This window comes from Pseudopipra pipra, chromosome 2, assembly GCF_036250125.1.
Source record: "Pseudopipra pipra isolate bDixPip1 chromosome 2, bDixPip1.hap1, whole genome shotgun sequence".
In the NCBI taxonomy this organism is placed as follows: domain Eukaryota; kingdom Metazoa; phylum Chordata; class Aves; order Passeriformes; family Pipridae; genus Pseudopipra; species Pseudopipra pipra.
Window position 1 is genome coordinate 106,093,908 of NC_087550.1, and position 15,376 is coordinate 106,109,283.

Consider the following 15,376-nt stretch of genomic DNA (forward strand, 5'->3'; position numbering starts at 1 on the left):
GACTCCTTGGCCTTATGAAAGTCATGAGATTTCCCTGAAGGTGGTCTTACTCCCACTGAGCATGGCCAGCTCTTGCCTGTTAGTCCTTTTTCTTGCCTCATCCCTGCTAATTTCTACTTCTCAGCTCCCTGTCACAGGCTTCTTGACTAAAAGTCATAATTCCCCCTTTTGGAAAATACAGCCAAGGAGTATTACAATTTAACATATGAAAAATAGTAAAATTGAGACTAGGTTGCTAAATTTAATATAAGCTGTTGAAATAGTGTGTTGCCTGACAAAATTTATAGTTCCAAATTGTTTGGGTTCACCTAATAGACTCTGATCTGTCATTGCTGTAACATAACACGTGGTTCAAAGTAATCTTCTTTAAGAAAATTTATAATAGAAATATGTATGAGTAGCAGGGTTAACTGAAGAAGAACTGAGGTTTATGCTGAGTGATGATGGAAAGGACTGAAACCAGGGAACTGGAATCTGGAGCTGTGTACCAGAGCACCAGGATGTTGACAAGAAGGAAATGGGTAATAGAGTGGAACCATGGCCAAGTGACTGAAGGAATGGACCAGATGTTGGTTCTTGTGCAGCTGTGTGAGATTCACCAAGCCCTTCCTGCTGCAGCAGCTACACATTTTTTTTATCAAGCTGGTTTTACTTTCTCTTCCTGTGCTACAGCTGTACCTGTGGCTTCAGGTGATATGCTCTCCCACCCCTCTCCACTGTACTGACCAGTCCTGGAGATGGAAGCAGGAACCTACTCATATGAGGTCTCTATAGCTATTTCTAAGGTTCAAAGAGATGCTATTCAGAGCATTTGGGGAACATGGGATGAACTCTTGGCTGAGGAACAAGCTTAGTTACACATGGATTTGCCCATTGATTCAACATCTGTATCCTATCTTTATCCCGGCTCCTTGTCCCAGTTCTGGTTTCCATGAGGAGTTTGCTTTTTGATGACCCATTTTGAGATCATTACAAGGGTAATCAACCTTTTGACTATGTCCTGTTAAGTGAGCACTATCCAGGCTGTACTGAATAAGACAGGACGTTTTTGGGAAAAAATTTAATGACATTCCGAGATAAGATGATGGATATGAGGACGACAACTGACCTAAATTACTGAAACAGACTTAATTCTGGCCCTTGCTGATTAGGTTTTATTTGAGCCATTTGATTCAGTGTTCGTTTTTTCCTAAGGTAGAATGTGTGTGCGCACATGCAATTTTGAGATTTGTTTTAATCTTGTTTTAGGGGAGTTAATAATAGCATTAATACAAGGTCAAATGAGAATTTACTCATGTAATAGGAGTATTGAGGTGACTGTGTGTTGCCAGGAGAGAGGTGGTTTGCTTTGTTTTGAAAGGTGAGAGCATTTGGAGTTAGCAACCTAATGGATATGTTTGCATGTGTTAGCCTGTAATTATATCATACGCTAATCTTTGATAATTTTTTTTTTATTTCAGATTTTGATGCATACCAAGGAGATGGTGCAGAAGGTAATGCTGAGCATTTTCATTAAACAACAACCCTTAAAGAGCACACCTGGTGAAATTTTTTTATTCTAGGAGAACTGTAACCCAAACAGACCTGAAATCACTTCTTAGGATGCCTGGTTTACAAATGTAATCCTTCGTAATGGATTATAGCTTTTTTCTTTTCCTACCACAGATATGATCTGGCCCCTGCTTGAAGCCTATGCGTGACTGTTTCAAGCAAATTAGCAACAGTGCTAATTAGAGTTTACTCATAGACCTGTTACACCATGTGTTCTAGTGGTTTATTATGGTTTATTTTTTGGCATCCTTTAAACTCTGTCACAGAGTGGTTTTTTGACTATATGGAATTGAACATGGACATAGCCATGCTGCAGTTTTTACAGCTGCATTGATTTTCCATCACTGAAGACATTGGCTTTTGTTATTTTTTTAAGTTAATATTATGTAATTATATTCATCTGCCTGGGTTTTTTGGTGAAATTTACTGGTGTTGGCAGTTTTTCCTCTTCTTTTTTTCTTGCTAGGCCTTTCATGTGCACCTCAGGCTTTTTTATGCGCTTCAATTTGTCTAGAGTTTGCTCCTTTATCCTGGAGCATTATGGAAGTCTGGCTGGTGTTTGAACACAGCCTTTTCCAAGTAGGTCATTTGAATTGTTAGATGGATCAGAATGAGAGATGACGTGAAGGGCAGAGTGTCAGTCAGAGAGGAGGAACTGAGTAGGTGTTTGGATTGATCTCCAGGTGTAATTGTTCAGTAGTTCAATCTGGGAACATAAAACTTGTGAGTCATAGTAGCTAGATCCTTATCCAAAAGGAGTGCCATGTTCCCTGAAAGATCTGCTGCCCAGGGGAAGACTAATACAGATAATTAGATTACAGCAGAAGTTATAAGATGGAGGTGGGAAGATGGAAATATGAAACCACATTCATGATCTGAAAAAGCGTAAAGAAGAGCAGCCTAATCTGGACAATGCTGTGGTATTCTCAGTTATTGTTACCTACTAGCCAATACTTTCACTAGATTTACTTGAAATAGGGTATCTAAGTATTTTTTTTTTTTCTGTGAGCTTTTTTTTCCCCAATACTACTTTGATGGCTACAAATGGAATAAGATACCTGACTGTGGTATTGTCTTCCAAGCACTTTGGCTAAATGCCTTGTGTGAATTTGTCCAGCAGTCTCTGAGTCGAAGTGATCTTCTTGTATCCTAGCAGTCCAAAGGTATTTTTGATTAGAGTTCCTGCTGCTTCTCAAGATCAGACTTGTTCACTGACTTATTTTTCTAGTATTCATTTAGTAAGATATAACCTGCTTCTCTTATGTACACAAATGAGCAGTGGGGTTTTTTTTAAACATGTCAGTGGTTTCAGTTTCTTTATTCTTTTTAAATACAAATATGTTTTAATGAAATATACAGACTTATCAGTAAAAATTTATTTTACATTTTTCTGTTTTTTTGGTATTTAAGGGATAGTATACAGATAGTGATATTTTTGAATCTTGAAAATAGCGTGAGACTTAAAAAAGATGTAGTAGTTATGTTTTGTTTTTCAAAGCAATTTGTTTCATTTAGATGAACCTTGAGGTGATTTATGGAGACACAGATTCCATTATGATAAACACTAATAGTACCAATTTGGATGAGGTCTTCAAGCTGGGGAATAAGGTAAGGGAATTTTTTCTTTTGTTATGCTGAGTGGAGCAGATGGTATTAAGAGAGGACTCCATGGCATAAGCAGAGAATAGGCCACAAGGAAGAACTTGTCAATGTGTGGAATCTATGAAGTAGTAAAATCTCAGACTGCTCTTTTTCAGGTGTAGCTATTCTGTGTGTTTTTAGAAGTGATTAGATTAAATGAAACATTTCATTGCATAACGAGCTTTTTTTACCAATCCTAAGTTAGCAGGAGATTATCTCAATATTTGGAAAGCCAAAATGTAAGGTACAGTTCCTCCTCCACATTAATTCTAGGTACAATGTGAACAGTTTTGACTTTTTTTCATGAGGGATGTCTCTCAGTTTTGTTTAGTTATGTAATTTCTATTACACTCAATGTGCCATTAGAATTCCAGTGGTAAATTCAAATATTAATTTCCAAGGTATACCAAATACAGAAGAGATCTCTCTGATTAGTAGTTGGCAATTGATTACGTGGAAGTTTTGGGGGTCTCAGAAATTTTGGAAGAGAAGCGAGAAATGTTTCAGAACTTTTTGATGAGAAGATGTAAGTGAAGTTGTTTTTGAAAGATGGAAGAAATTGTGATGAAAATGAGAGCTACAAAAACTCTAAAAGACCAAAGAAAACACAGAAGTTTCATTCAGTGTAGTATTAAATAAAAGTCCTGTAATTTTAAGGCAAGAGTGATTCTAGGATCTTTTAGACTATTTCTACCTTCATGCTAGTTGGTACATTGAGAATTAGATGCATTCAGGAGCACAGAAAATTGAAAGATCTTGATGTCTTGATAACCAAGTAGCAGGAGGGCTGATGGCATGGAAGAAAGCAATCTCTCTTTTTTGTTTGCCACATGCAAGACTATATATAATTTTAAATGTATATACAGTAGTGTATAAGAAAGTTTAATCTTACTCTAGTTTTGTGTGTGTGTGGTTTCATTTTGATTTGGTTTTTGTCCCTGTACTCCCATTTGCTGGCTAAATGTTGGAGAGGATGAGTTAAATAATAATAATTGTTATGAAGTCTGACAGGATCAGCACAATATGTTAAATATTTCTTACTGTCTTACAGTCAGGTTTGCTGAGAAGATAGGTAATTTTTTGAACTTGTCACCCGCTTAATGATTCTTTTTAAGAGTGAAATCTTAAGCCTTTTTAATCCATTGTACTTCTGTATTATGTATCAGTTGGGGTTGGCTTTTTAATTTAAAAAATGGACAAAGATATGTTTTGATTAAAATCAAGTACAAAATATGAAAACTTTAAAAGTAAATAAACTTATGTTTGTAAACAAGCACACTCAAATCTAGAATCACAATTGTGAGCTTTGTGGCTCTCAATATTCTTTCTATGTCATAAAAAAGTGATTCGTATCTGTCTTGTTTCATGTTTCTTGTTTGTTTATTCTTCAAGGAAGCGATATTTATTTACTTGGTTTTTGCAAACACTTTTATCATTTATATTTTCCTCATTTTGCATAATTCATATAAAAAAATCAGGATAAAGAATTGTCCTTGTTGATGAGGAACACTAAGAAATGTCACTATTTCATTGCATAATAATTTCTTTCCCAAAATTTCATGTTCAGTTATACTTTTGCCTGTTAGTGGACTGTATGGAAAGCACACAAGTTTAATGCAAACAATTATGGTGAGAGCGGTTGGTGAATATACCTTTGTTCTGAATAAAGTGTGAATTTATAGGTTATCTTCAGGGGTAAGGCATTCCTCCAAGAGATTAATTTTGGTTTTCCATTGGAGAAAATTCTCTCACGTGCTTTCTCACAGGTTTCTGGTTGTGTTCACTCCTGTCCTTAACCTTCCATTATCTCCATGCCCATTTTAGTTATTATGCAGCAGAATTTTATGTTTCTTGTTTTCACTGTATTCTTGTGAATCAGATTTGACAGTACATTCCATACTGCAATGTTGCTGGTGTTTGAGCACTTGATTATTATGATGTAAAAAAACCAAAAAATTGGAAATACTTTAAAAGTCACAGAAAAATATTCAAAGGAATTGACTGTTTTAACAAAGAAAAGATGAACCTCTTGGCAAAATGGTTTTGCCTCATGATGTCCTTTAAAACTTACAAATATACAAGGGATAGCAAAGTAATGATGATTCCTGCAATATGAAAAATAGAGATCTGAGAAGAATTAAGTACACATATATATATGTGTGCAAATACATGGAAAATTTGTAAGGAAAGTTTTGGTTAAAACTGGTAACCTGGGCCCAAAGCTAGATAGAAAACCAGTGAGATTTTATGCTGAAGGTGCTGTGTTTAATGAGGGTATATGTTAGATGGGAAAAGAACTTGAACCTATATAAAACTTCAGTGAGATGTGAGAAAAGGAAAGTTCATAGTTGGTGGTCTGTGACAAGAGAACTGGAAATAATGGAGCGAGAGTGGATAGGGAGATACTGAAAATCAAGAGGGAAGGTAAGTTGTAGAGGAAAGAAAGTGAAAAGTAGAATGTGAATACAGAACAGGACATCTGACATATGTAGATATTCTATTGAAGAACATAAAGTAAAAACATGAAGAAAGAAAAATGCAAGTGGGAAACTTTTAGCTGAGCCAGTAGGTGGGTGAACGTGTACTGGAACCAAAGTTTGCTGCTGAAGGTACATGAGCTGTTTTAAGCTGTTGCAATTCTGTCCCCTTAGAACAGAGGTAAGAGATGTGAAGCCACTTGATACTTGGTGCTATATTAAGACAACACAGCAAGTGCCATTTGGAGCTTTTTTATGTGGATAAGACATAGCCTGTGTGTAGAAAAATGGCACCTTTTCATCTCAAGGAAATCAGGCTATAGAAAAAGTAGGCATATTGTGGAAAAGGGTAAAAATAAACACTTGCCTTTTTGTGCAAGTTTTTCCTGAACATGCACACTCAGAGCTCTGGTCTGCAGTCATAGTTCTTCCTCCCCTCCCTGGTTTAGGGTGATGGTGGGAAGAAAAAAAACAGTGGCTTTGCAAGACACTGTTTTTATAAAGCTTTTTCCTTTTTCTGTCTAAGTGACCATCTCTTATCTTTTGCTAGTAGGTAGATCCCAGCTGTGTAGTCCCTTGTTTGCTTAATTTATGTGAGAGACCTAGGTGGAGTAGCTGTCCTAGTAAAACAGACTGGAGGCAGTTATCTGCAAGGTCACATTCAGTCCCATGTTTCTCTGCCTTGCTTAATTTTATTGAGGAGGTAGCTGTACCAAGCAGTAAATCCTGAAGAAGGCGATGGATGAACCCTAATTTTAATAGTAGATCATAGTCACTACTGTGTACTTAATTAATTAGTGATATCTGACCAGTCTTTAAAATCTGTATGCAAACACACGGTGTGTAATGTTACTTGTTTTGAAACTTAAGAATAATGCACTTAGAGATGGAAGTTAAATTTGTCCATAGTTACTAAGTTGTTGCATTTGGTTTTAATGTTGATGCATTCACAGATCAAAAGTGAAGTGAACAAGCTCTACAAATTGTTGGAAATTGATATTGATGGAATTTTTAAGTCCTTGCTATTGTTAAAGAAGAAGAAGTACGCTGCTCTGACTGTGGAACCAACAGGAGATGGGAAATATGTAACTAAACAAGAACTGAAAGGATTGGATATAGTCCGAAGAGATTGGTGTGATCTTGCAAAAGAGACTGGAAAGTGAGTTTCTTGGTGGCATTGTCCTCTTTGCTCTGTTTTAAACAGAATGTGGTTTGTAAATGTTTGATACCACATGGCACAGATTGGTAACTGACATCAGTGTTAGTATTTCTTGGCTGATTTTTGTAGGAGATGGTAAACATTACGTTTTGATTGGTAACAAGGTTATACTTGTGCAAGTCCAAATGTCTCTGATTTCACTGTCTGGTTTTGCATCTTCTGTGGAAGCTGTACTTTTGAGTTGTTGCAATTTTGTGTGTACTGTTTAAAAAAATGGAGCTGAAATCTTGTGAAAATGGTCTGGAGTCATAGGTTCTAGGTCAGATTTTTCTTTTTGTTTCAAAGATGGGTAAAGATTTGGTGGGCACCTCTTTCAGCATCCTCTAATAAGGCTGGAATTGTGCTGGGTGCAGCCTGAGGAGGTGATCCCTTTCCCCAAGACTGCTTCTCTTCCATTTTTTGAAGGAGACTCTTCTGATACTTCTGATACTTGTGACGGATACTGGATTGATTATTTGATAAGTGTCATTGCACAAGGCATTTTCATGCTTGAATTCAATAGAAGTAATGCATTTAGCACTGTAGAAAGAAAATTGGAGTGAGTGGAGAGGTGGTCTTCTGGGTGCTGACTCATATTGTATACTGCCTCTTGAAAATGTAACTTAAATAACTCATGGCCCAAATGGATCCAAAAATGAGTACTTTTTTACATCTGTGAAAATATACCACACACTTGCTTACTGTTCTTAAGACTTGCATTTTCTAAGAAAAGATGCATCATAATAGAAGCAAATTTTTCCAAGTTAGGAATGTATTAGTAATTAAAGCTATACAAATGTTTGAGAGTGTTCTTTAGTGACTAACTCTTCTGCAGCTGGCAGATCTTCCAACCACATTTTACAGAAATAGGCAAGACTTCGCTTACTTGATATGTTCTCTTCTCCCCCATCTTAGGATACCTGCTATGGAATAATAAATGGCAACGTGATGAGGGAGCAGAAAATAGAAACCACTTGCACTCAATTCCAAATCACTATTTAGCATTAGAACTATTTGCAATAATTTGCTTTTAGTAAAATAAGTAAATAAATAAAACACAGTATGAAATATCCTGGCAAATTTCTATAAATTTTGCATCAGACTTCATCCTCAGCCTCTTTAATTTCTAGGGATAGCCCAGGGGAAGAGAGGATTGTGTCTATTGTAATGGTTTTGCTTTGCATGTCTTAAGCTTTTCTTAATTTCTGGACTGTTTTTGCAGCTATGTAATTGGTCAGATTCTTTCTGATCAGCCCCGAGACATAATTGTGGAAAATATTCAAAGACGACTTATAGAAATTGGAGAAAATGTGATCAGTGGTCGAATCCCAGTAAATCAGTTTGAAATAAACAAGGTAAATGATCTCTCAGCTCTTTTCTGTCTCAGAAGAACTTTACTGTTCCTGAATATATTGACTAATGATAAAAATATTTTTAATCTTTATGATGCTGTGAAATAGCAGGAGTTTTATTAGGTACTGAATATCATGGAACATACTGCAAAGATCCTGCAGTATGAGGAAAAAATTACCTACTGGGGCTGGAGGCCCCAGAATAACATCTTTGTGTCATGTCCTATCCTACACTCATTCTGCACTTACAGATAGGCATGATAGCTCATGCTATCAGGAGTTTTTCCCCTCAGTTGTTACTTTATATTTCAGGTCTAAAATACATAAACTAAAGAATTCAATGGAAAAGATTCAAATGTTCTGTTTTTTAGAAAACCCTCTTAAAAGCTTACTATTATTAGTTTATTTCCCTAGAAAGCTCTGTGGAAGAAAGCTAGTAGGCATTTTAGGATTGAATTCCCTGCAACAAGAAGTAAAATACTCTGCTTTATCTACAGGAGTTTTAGCAACAGCGTTGTGGATTTGGTTTATTTTTGTGAATCCTTGATGATAAAATGTGTATTTCTAACTTTGAAAGCCTCCCCTTCCCTGCTAGGAGGGTGTTTAACTAATGAATTACATGTCCCTCTATGCTTCTCATAGAAGAGATTTCCCAAACAAGCTCCATTCAAAGTTTCTCTTTTTCCAGCCGGGCATCTGTCTGCTCTGTAAGACTGTGTTAATCAGTTAAGAAATATGTTCAGGTGGTCATATGAGTGTAGAGAAATCACTGGGTTTTATGGTTGACTTAAAAAAAAGAATGTTCTGATGGAAATATTCCAAGAGCACTTAATGTCCTAGTAGAAGATACACATTTAGCAAAACTTTCACTTTAAATACTTGAAGTTCTTCTGTTTTGCTTCTTTAGAAGAATGTATTTAACTATTAAGTCAAACGTAGTTGTTTCTAAGAATTAGGATGACAGCAAATATTTAAATACAGCATTTTATTTTATTTAAAGGAAAAACTCTTTGGGGGATCTCAGTAGTACGAGACACATGGAAATATTTAAATTCAGTTTTATGCTCTTGCTACAGGGCTTGTGAAGTACATTTATCTACTTGATATTCAGATTTACTTTTTGACCTTAACTGGTGCAGGAGTAAGAGGCTAATCTCTGGCTCTGTTTTTGTATTTTGCGTAATATTTTCATCTTCAATTTAGTTTAATTTTTAAACAATTGCATTATGATTATAACTGTTTTGAACTCTAATGCATTTTTCAGACAGTAATTTAAAAACACCCTCTTATTAATAGTAACATTTATAAAGTTTGAAGCACTGGTACCTAGGGCTTAATGTATGGAAAATACATTTATTACAGGTTTTTCATCTTACTTTCTTTGCGTTGGAGATATACTTGTAAATAATAGACAGATGAAGATAGCTGCAATGTAATCTTGTCTTTCAAAGATCTGAGTCGTCCATCACTGAAGTAAAATACTTTTCTCATAGTTATGTTTCTGTTTTTTCCTTTGATATTTTAGGCGTTGACAAAAGATCCACAGGATTATCCTGACAAAAAAAGCTTGCCACATGTGCATGTTGCCATGTGGATAAACTCTCAAGGAGGCCGAAAGGTGAAGGCAGGAGACACGGTGTCATATATCATTTGTCAGGTAAAAATGTCCTTCTCTGTAGCTAAATACTAGGTATTGTTTTGAGATATGGCAAAGAAAACCAATTCAGCTCCTGGAAAAATATGTTTTGGTATTTCTTTGTGGTGAGGTTATGTTATACTTTAAACTAGTTGGTTTTCTGTACTAAATTTAGTTCTGTAGAGCCATTGGGATAAGCTCTACAACTATTTCCCTGAATTCATTCATGTTTGGAACTAGAACTTACTTTAAGGAAAATATCCAGTCTTCATTTTAAGCAGAAGAAAATTGTGGAAATTCTTGGAAAACTTGGAAAGCTAAATGGTGGTGGTGGTTAAATAGTGTCATTGTTATTTCCAGTCTTAACCTATGTCTTCAATTTACAGTCATTGGGTCTGGCAGTAGCTCTGTGTGTAGGCTGAGGAATTTGAGCAACTTTCTGATTTCAGATGTTTATCTTATAGACACTTATAATTATCTCACAAATAGGCACTCCACTTTGGTTTTGCTAATTAAAAAGAAAGTGTAGGTTGAATTAGATGGACCACTATTTCAGCTCCTTCGCTGTTTAAAAGCTGTAAGGTACTGTATTTTGACTTAATGGAAAGTTCCTAGCCTGGCAGGGCAAAGCTGCCAAGACTTGTGAGAGTTGGGCTATGGTTGCGGTTGAGCAGTGGCACAATATGAGAGAAGAATATACTTGTTGAAAGAAGGGAGCTGAAGGAATTGCATTGTAATTATTTTTGCAAAGCAGCTGGATGAGCTGAATAGTCCTAAATTAATTTTGTTCTGAATACTAAGTTGTGTGAAAGGAGTAGGAGGGACGAATGGCTTGCAGTCTGTCTTTATTAGTGATGGGTTTTCAGCCCATGGTTGCTGACCCTATTGAAACCAGTAGCTCGTCTTAAATGATAAAATGAAGGTGTCATGTGTTAATGCATTAGTTTTATCTTGCTGAAAAAAGACTGTACTTACCAAAAAAAAAAAGTTGTGGTACTTCCCCCTGCCCTGCCCCATCCCCATAAAGGTTTATTTCTGTTAAGTTCTGCTCTAAGATTTTTGACACACATTAAAAATGAAATTTCCTAGTGCAGTTGAGGACTGGGAATACAATTCTACAGACTAAATGAGTTACATTTTCCAGAAGAGTACTGTCTTCTTAGAGTTGATACCTAATTCCTCCATGAATACTGTTTTCAATTTAATTATTGCCTTCCCAAATTGAATTATTTTCTCCTTATCTTCCTCTTTCAAATCGGAGAGGAATGTAATGTATACTTTAACCTCTGAGCAGTGTTTCTCTCTTGTCTTGATATGTCACCATGCATTTCTTTCAGTATTTCTGAATATTTTAGAATTTACTTTTCCAAATCAACCCTACTGCCTCTGTTATTTATTCACATGCCAATGAATGATTGTCCGTTCTTTGACCATTTATTTTATTTGTTTTTTATAGGATCAAAGAATATAAATTTCCTGGCAAAACAGAGATAGTTTTAATATCCACGACTTAGAATTTGCTTGTTGTGCAGAATGATAATTCTAGTTTAGTACAAAGTGAATCCAAAATGCTTGCCCTCCATGTATTTTTAACTGGGTTGATGGTTACAATGCGTTTTCATTGTGCATTTCAGAATTGACAGATGGGACTGTTTACTCTGTCTGCTCGTACTGATTTGCACGTGTAGGCTGCAATAATACAAGCTGGTTTTGCATTCTTGAACTTGCTAGTTGATGCCAGCATCAGCAATGCAGTTTTTTTTACTACTGCTGGATTTGCATTGGATGCATAATAAATCAATCAAAAGAGAATGATTGTGTAACAATTTTGCATTAAAATAATGCATAATATTTGAAGCATAATCCTTTGCATGGACTTATTTTCACACTTTGTTTTGTATGTGTCTCCTGTCTTAGGATGGATCAGATCTCAGTGCCAGCCAGCGAGCATATGCTCCAGAACAGTTAAAAAAGCAAGAAAATCTTACTATTGATACTCAGTACTACCTGTCGCAACAAATACATCCAGTAGTTGCTAGAATATGTGAACCCATAGAAGGAATTGATTCTGTTCTTATTGCAACGTGGTTAGGTAAGTATCGTAAATTCAGTTTATTTAAAGAATTACAAGAGTCAAAGTAACAAGTTTTAATGTATGTTTCTCAACCTAAATACTTCCCCAGATCAGTTTTTTTACATTGAACAATAGCTTGTATTACACACCCCATAGAAAGGAGTGTGGACTGTAAGTGTATTTCTGTGGTGTCTGCAGATTAGTGGTTTTTCAGAAGGTGCTCATTAACATGAACTCAATCTTATAATTCTTGTTGCAAAAATTTACTGTTCATAAATGACAGTACTATTGCACGTCTTTGAGATTTTCTAAAGTTACTGAAGGAGTTCTGGAGTGTGCATCCAGAACTAGCATTTTTGCAGAGGGAAATGCTGTCATCTTCCCTGGGAAAAAGTAGTCATAGTTATAATGAAAGAATCTAAATTTTTAGTAGGGTATAAGTGAAGTCTTGTTTGTTAGAACTGACCTAGTGGATAAAACATGAAACCTTAGTAACAGTCTTGACTGCCCCATAGGAAGGAAGGAAGTGGTCCCAAAAAAAAGAGATGCTGTAAAAAAAAAAGTGAGTAATGTTAGTGACCCACAGATTTTATTCAAATGAGCAAAAGGGAATTGCTCTTGTTAGACTAGTTTTTCCTTTTAAAAGGATGTCTAATAATTAGAATTAGAGATTTTTCTGCCCGACTCTGATGGCCTCTTTCTTCTCTATTCCCTAGGCTTCTTACCTAGAGAGACTGAAAGTTTGAAAATTTGTTTACAGTTCTATTGAGTCTCTTTCCATGGAAATACAATGCTGTATGTGTAATCCTTTAAGTGTTGTTTCCTCCCTAAAGGTGCTTCACCAACAGATGTGATTGATCTCCTTGATAAACAGAAATTTTGTGATTTGTATCCCACATCTAGTTCATTATTTTTAAAACTGTTACTCAAGGACATGGGAAAAGTTGTTAATTTTGCTGGCTGCTGAATTCTTGACAAGACTTGTCTTCTCCCACAAGGAAACTTCTTAGAGAGTTGCACTGTGTGTTTAATGAATTATTTATACTATGCCCGTGTCTACAGGAATTTCAGACCTGCAGAAATTATTTTGTTTGGAATATTGGAATGCTCAAAGGAAGAGCTAGTCCTCAGCATTTTGAGTTTAGGTAATGGCCAAGATCCAGGGTTTGGTCTCTCTAAATGTGTTGCCTTCAGGACCATTCACTTGGGTCACAGCATCTCTGTAGCTCCCTTACTAACAGTGGATTAGCTTGCAGATTGTACTTGAAATGCGTGCAAGTAAGTTCCTGCCTTGTTGCTTCTCAGGAAGGGTGATGTAGAACCATGAACGATTCTTAATCTCCCAAGACAATCTGTGTAACATGCAGCTTTTTTCCATGTCCGTTTCTGTGTTGTTGAGGGTGGAGTGGAAGGGGAGGACAGAAATTTTGCTTTTTTCTGGGAGTCAGCAAAGGTATTTCTTGGAGGCATTTGGTGATGCAGTGTGTCCTCAACGGCTCTCTCTCGTGCTTTGAGGAGGTGTCAGCCCTGCTTCACACATGCAGGCTGACCATACAAACCATTCTGTTTGTTATGTGGCAAGGCCTTGGTATACAACTGTCCCTTGATGTCGGAGTCAACTGTGTGTGGTATGCCTGACTGAAAAGGTCAGGCACTCTTGGTTAGGGCGAAGCAGTTTAAAAAAGGCAGCAAACTTGTATTTCATTTAGGTAAAAGTCAGGAAAGATTTCTGAAGCTAGTTTAGTTTATTTGACAATGGTTGTTAATCTAGTAGAGTTAAGATCAAATTCAGAGTTGTTCCTTATTCACAACAGGTTGGATTTTCAAAAAAGACTGGCTCTCTTCAGACTCCTAAATTAACTACCCAGATCTTAAGAACTGTGTGCCACTTGATGGCACCTACTATTTGCAAACGCCTGTGCTGCTTTTTGCACTATAGTGTGCTCCAGATGAAAATTTCTTTTGTGGTCTATAATAGCATCATGCAGCTGAGAGTTTATTGATAGTCTACAGTTGTCCATCTGAAAACCTGTATGTATCTATTCCAGTCTTAGATCTGAAGTGTGTTCAATTTGACCTTGCTGTGCAGCAAAAATGTTATCACCTTCTCTAAGCTTTGTTTTCTCGGGAATGCTTAAATTGAGCTTGAGAGTGAAGTCAGGTCTTTTTCAAGACTTCTGCTCTGCTTAGGTTTTTAGATACAGTGCTTAATCGCACATAAATCGTTGCAAGCTGAGGTTATGTTACAGCTTTTTTTTTTTTTAACAGTACTGGAAGTATAGTCAAGTGGTTTTGTTTCAAAGAAATTGAAAATCCTTTGCAAGATACAAAAGGGTACAAAAATACTTGAGTCCAGCTTGCTAAAACAAGCCAATATGAAAACTGTTTATTGTTCTGTGATGCTAAGTTGGGCTTTTTTGCTTAGTGTTTTCATCATGCTACACATCCACATTCCTGGTTTTTTTTTTTTCCTGTGTTCTTGCAGAAGGGCACATTTTTCTGGTCTGAAGGAAAAAGATGATGTTCTGGAGGATATCTAAGTGTTGTACCTGTGGACCAAAACTTTGTTGAATTCTCATTGTGTGTGTCTTCCTTCACCTGATCAGATTTATTGTGTTACGTAGAGTGGTTGTAGGAAAAAGATCTTGGCTGCACATTTAACATAATCTGTTTTTAAGGAGAATGTTTCATTGATGTGTGTTAGTCCAAGTAGATACAACTGAGCTCTGCTTGGGAAGCTTGGCTCATATCAAAATGATGAAAAGTTTTTTGTTCTACCTGTGCTTAAAGCAAATTATTTTAAACTATTTTAGACACCGAAGAACAAGAGCAAATAACGACACCTAAAAATTGCAGAACCCCTTAAATTTTTTATTCATTGTGGAATCCAGCTGAAAATTTCCTTTTGTTTTTGGCCATCGTAGAAGGTCTGCTTAGCCTTTGAGTGATGGAAATTCATTGTTCCTAAAAATGAGAACCTCCTGGGCCTACTCCTGCACTCACTCACTTTGTCTTGAAGTTCCTGAGGAAAAACAGTGACAAGATGAGAATTGTCAGGGTTTCTGAAACTAAGTAAAGTGTGCAATCTGATCAGTTACATCATTCAGTAAATCTGATCTTCTTAAATGCTTGGAGACCTTACTTCATGCTGAAAATACCTATAGCTTTTAAACTGTATTAGCAGACCAATTCTCTAAATGTGTTTAAAATAAGGGGAGTTTTGTTAATACGTAACTACTGCTCCTTGTCTCAAAGAAAATCGTTGAGATTTTTCTTTCTTTCTCAAAGAAAGAAAATCTTTTCTTTCTTTTCTTTCTCAAAGAAAATCTTCTTTCTGTGTTGTTGCAAGTATCTAAACGTTGTGGAAGCAGAGTCATTTAACCATGGTATTTTTGTAGCTGTTACTGCATAACATCATTTACCCCAAATGATGGAAGCTGATGACTG

The 15,376-nt window shown here is 36.2% G+C and overlaps 1 protein-coding gene across 3 annotated transcripts in view; it reads left to right on the forward strand.

Annotated features, from left to right (window-relative positions):
* POLA1 (DNA polymerase alpha 1, catalytic subunit) overlaps positions 1 to 15,376 on the forward strand; it is a 194,021-nt gene that overhangs the window by 64,935 nt on the left and 113,710 nt on the right. For all 3 annotated transcript variants that reach the window (XM_064646798.1, XM_064646799.1, XM_064646800.1), the window contains exons 26-31: positions 1,461 to 1,493; positions 3,067 to 3,159; positions 6,623 to 6,828; positions 8,090 to 8,222; positions 9,745 to 9,876; positions 11,773 to 11,947. In XM_064646798.1, the coding sequence (XP_064502868.1) occupies positions 1,461 to 1,493; positions 3,067 to 3,159; positions 6,623 to 6,828; positions 8,090 to 8,222; positions 9,745 to 9,876; positions 11,773 to 11,947 (772 nt within the window). The remainder of the gene's footprint in view (positions 1 to 1,460; positions 1,494 to 3,066; positions 3,160 to 6,622; positions 6,829 to 8,089; positions 8,223 to 9,744; positions 9,877 to 11,772; positions 11,948 to 15,376) is intronic.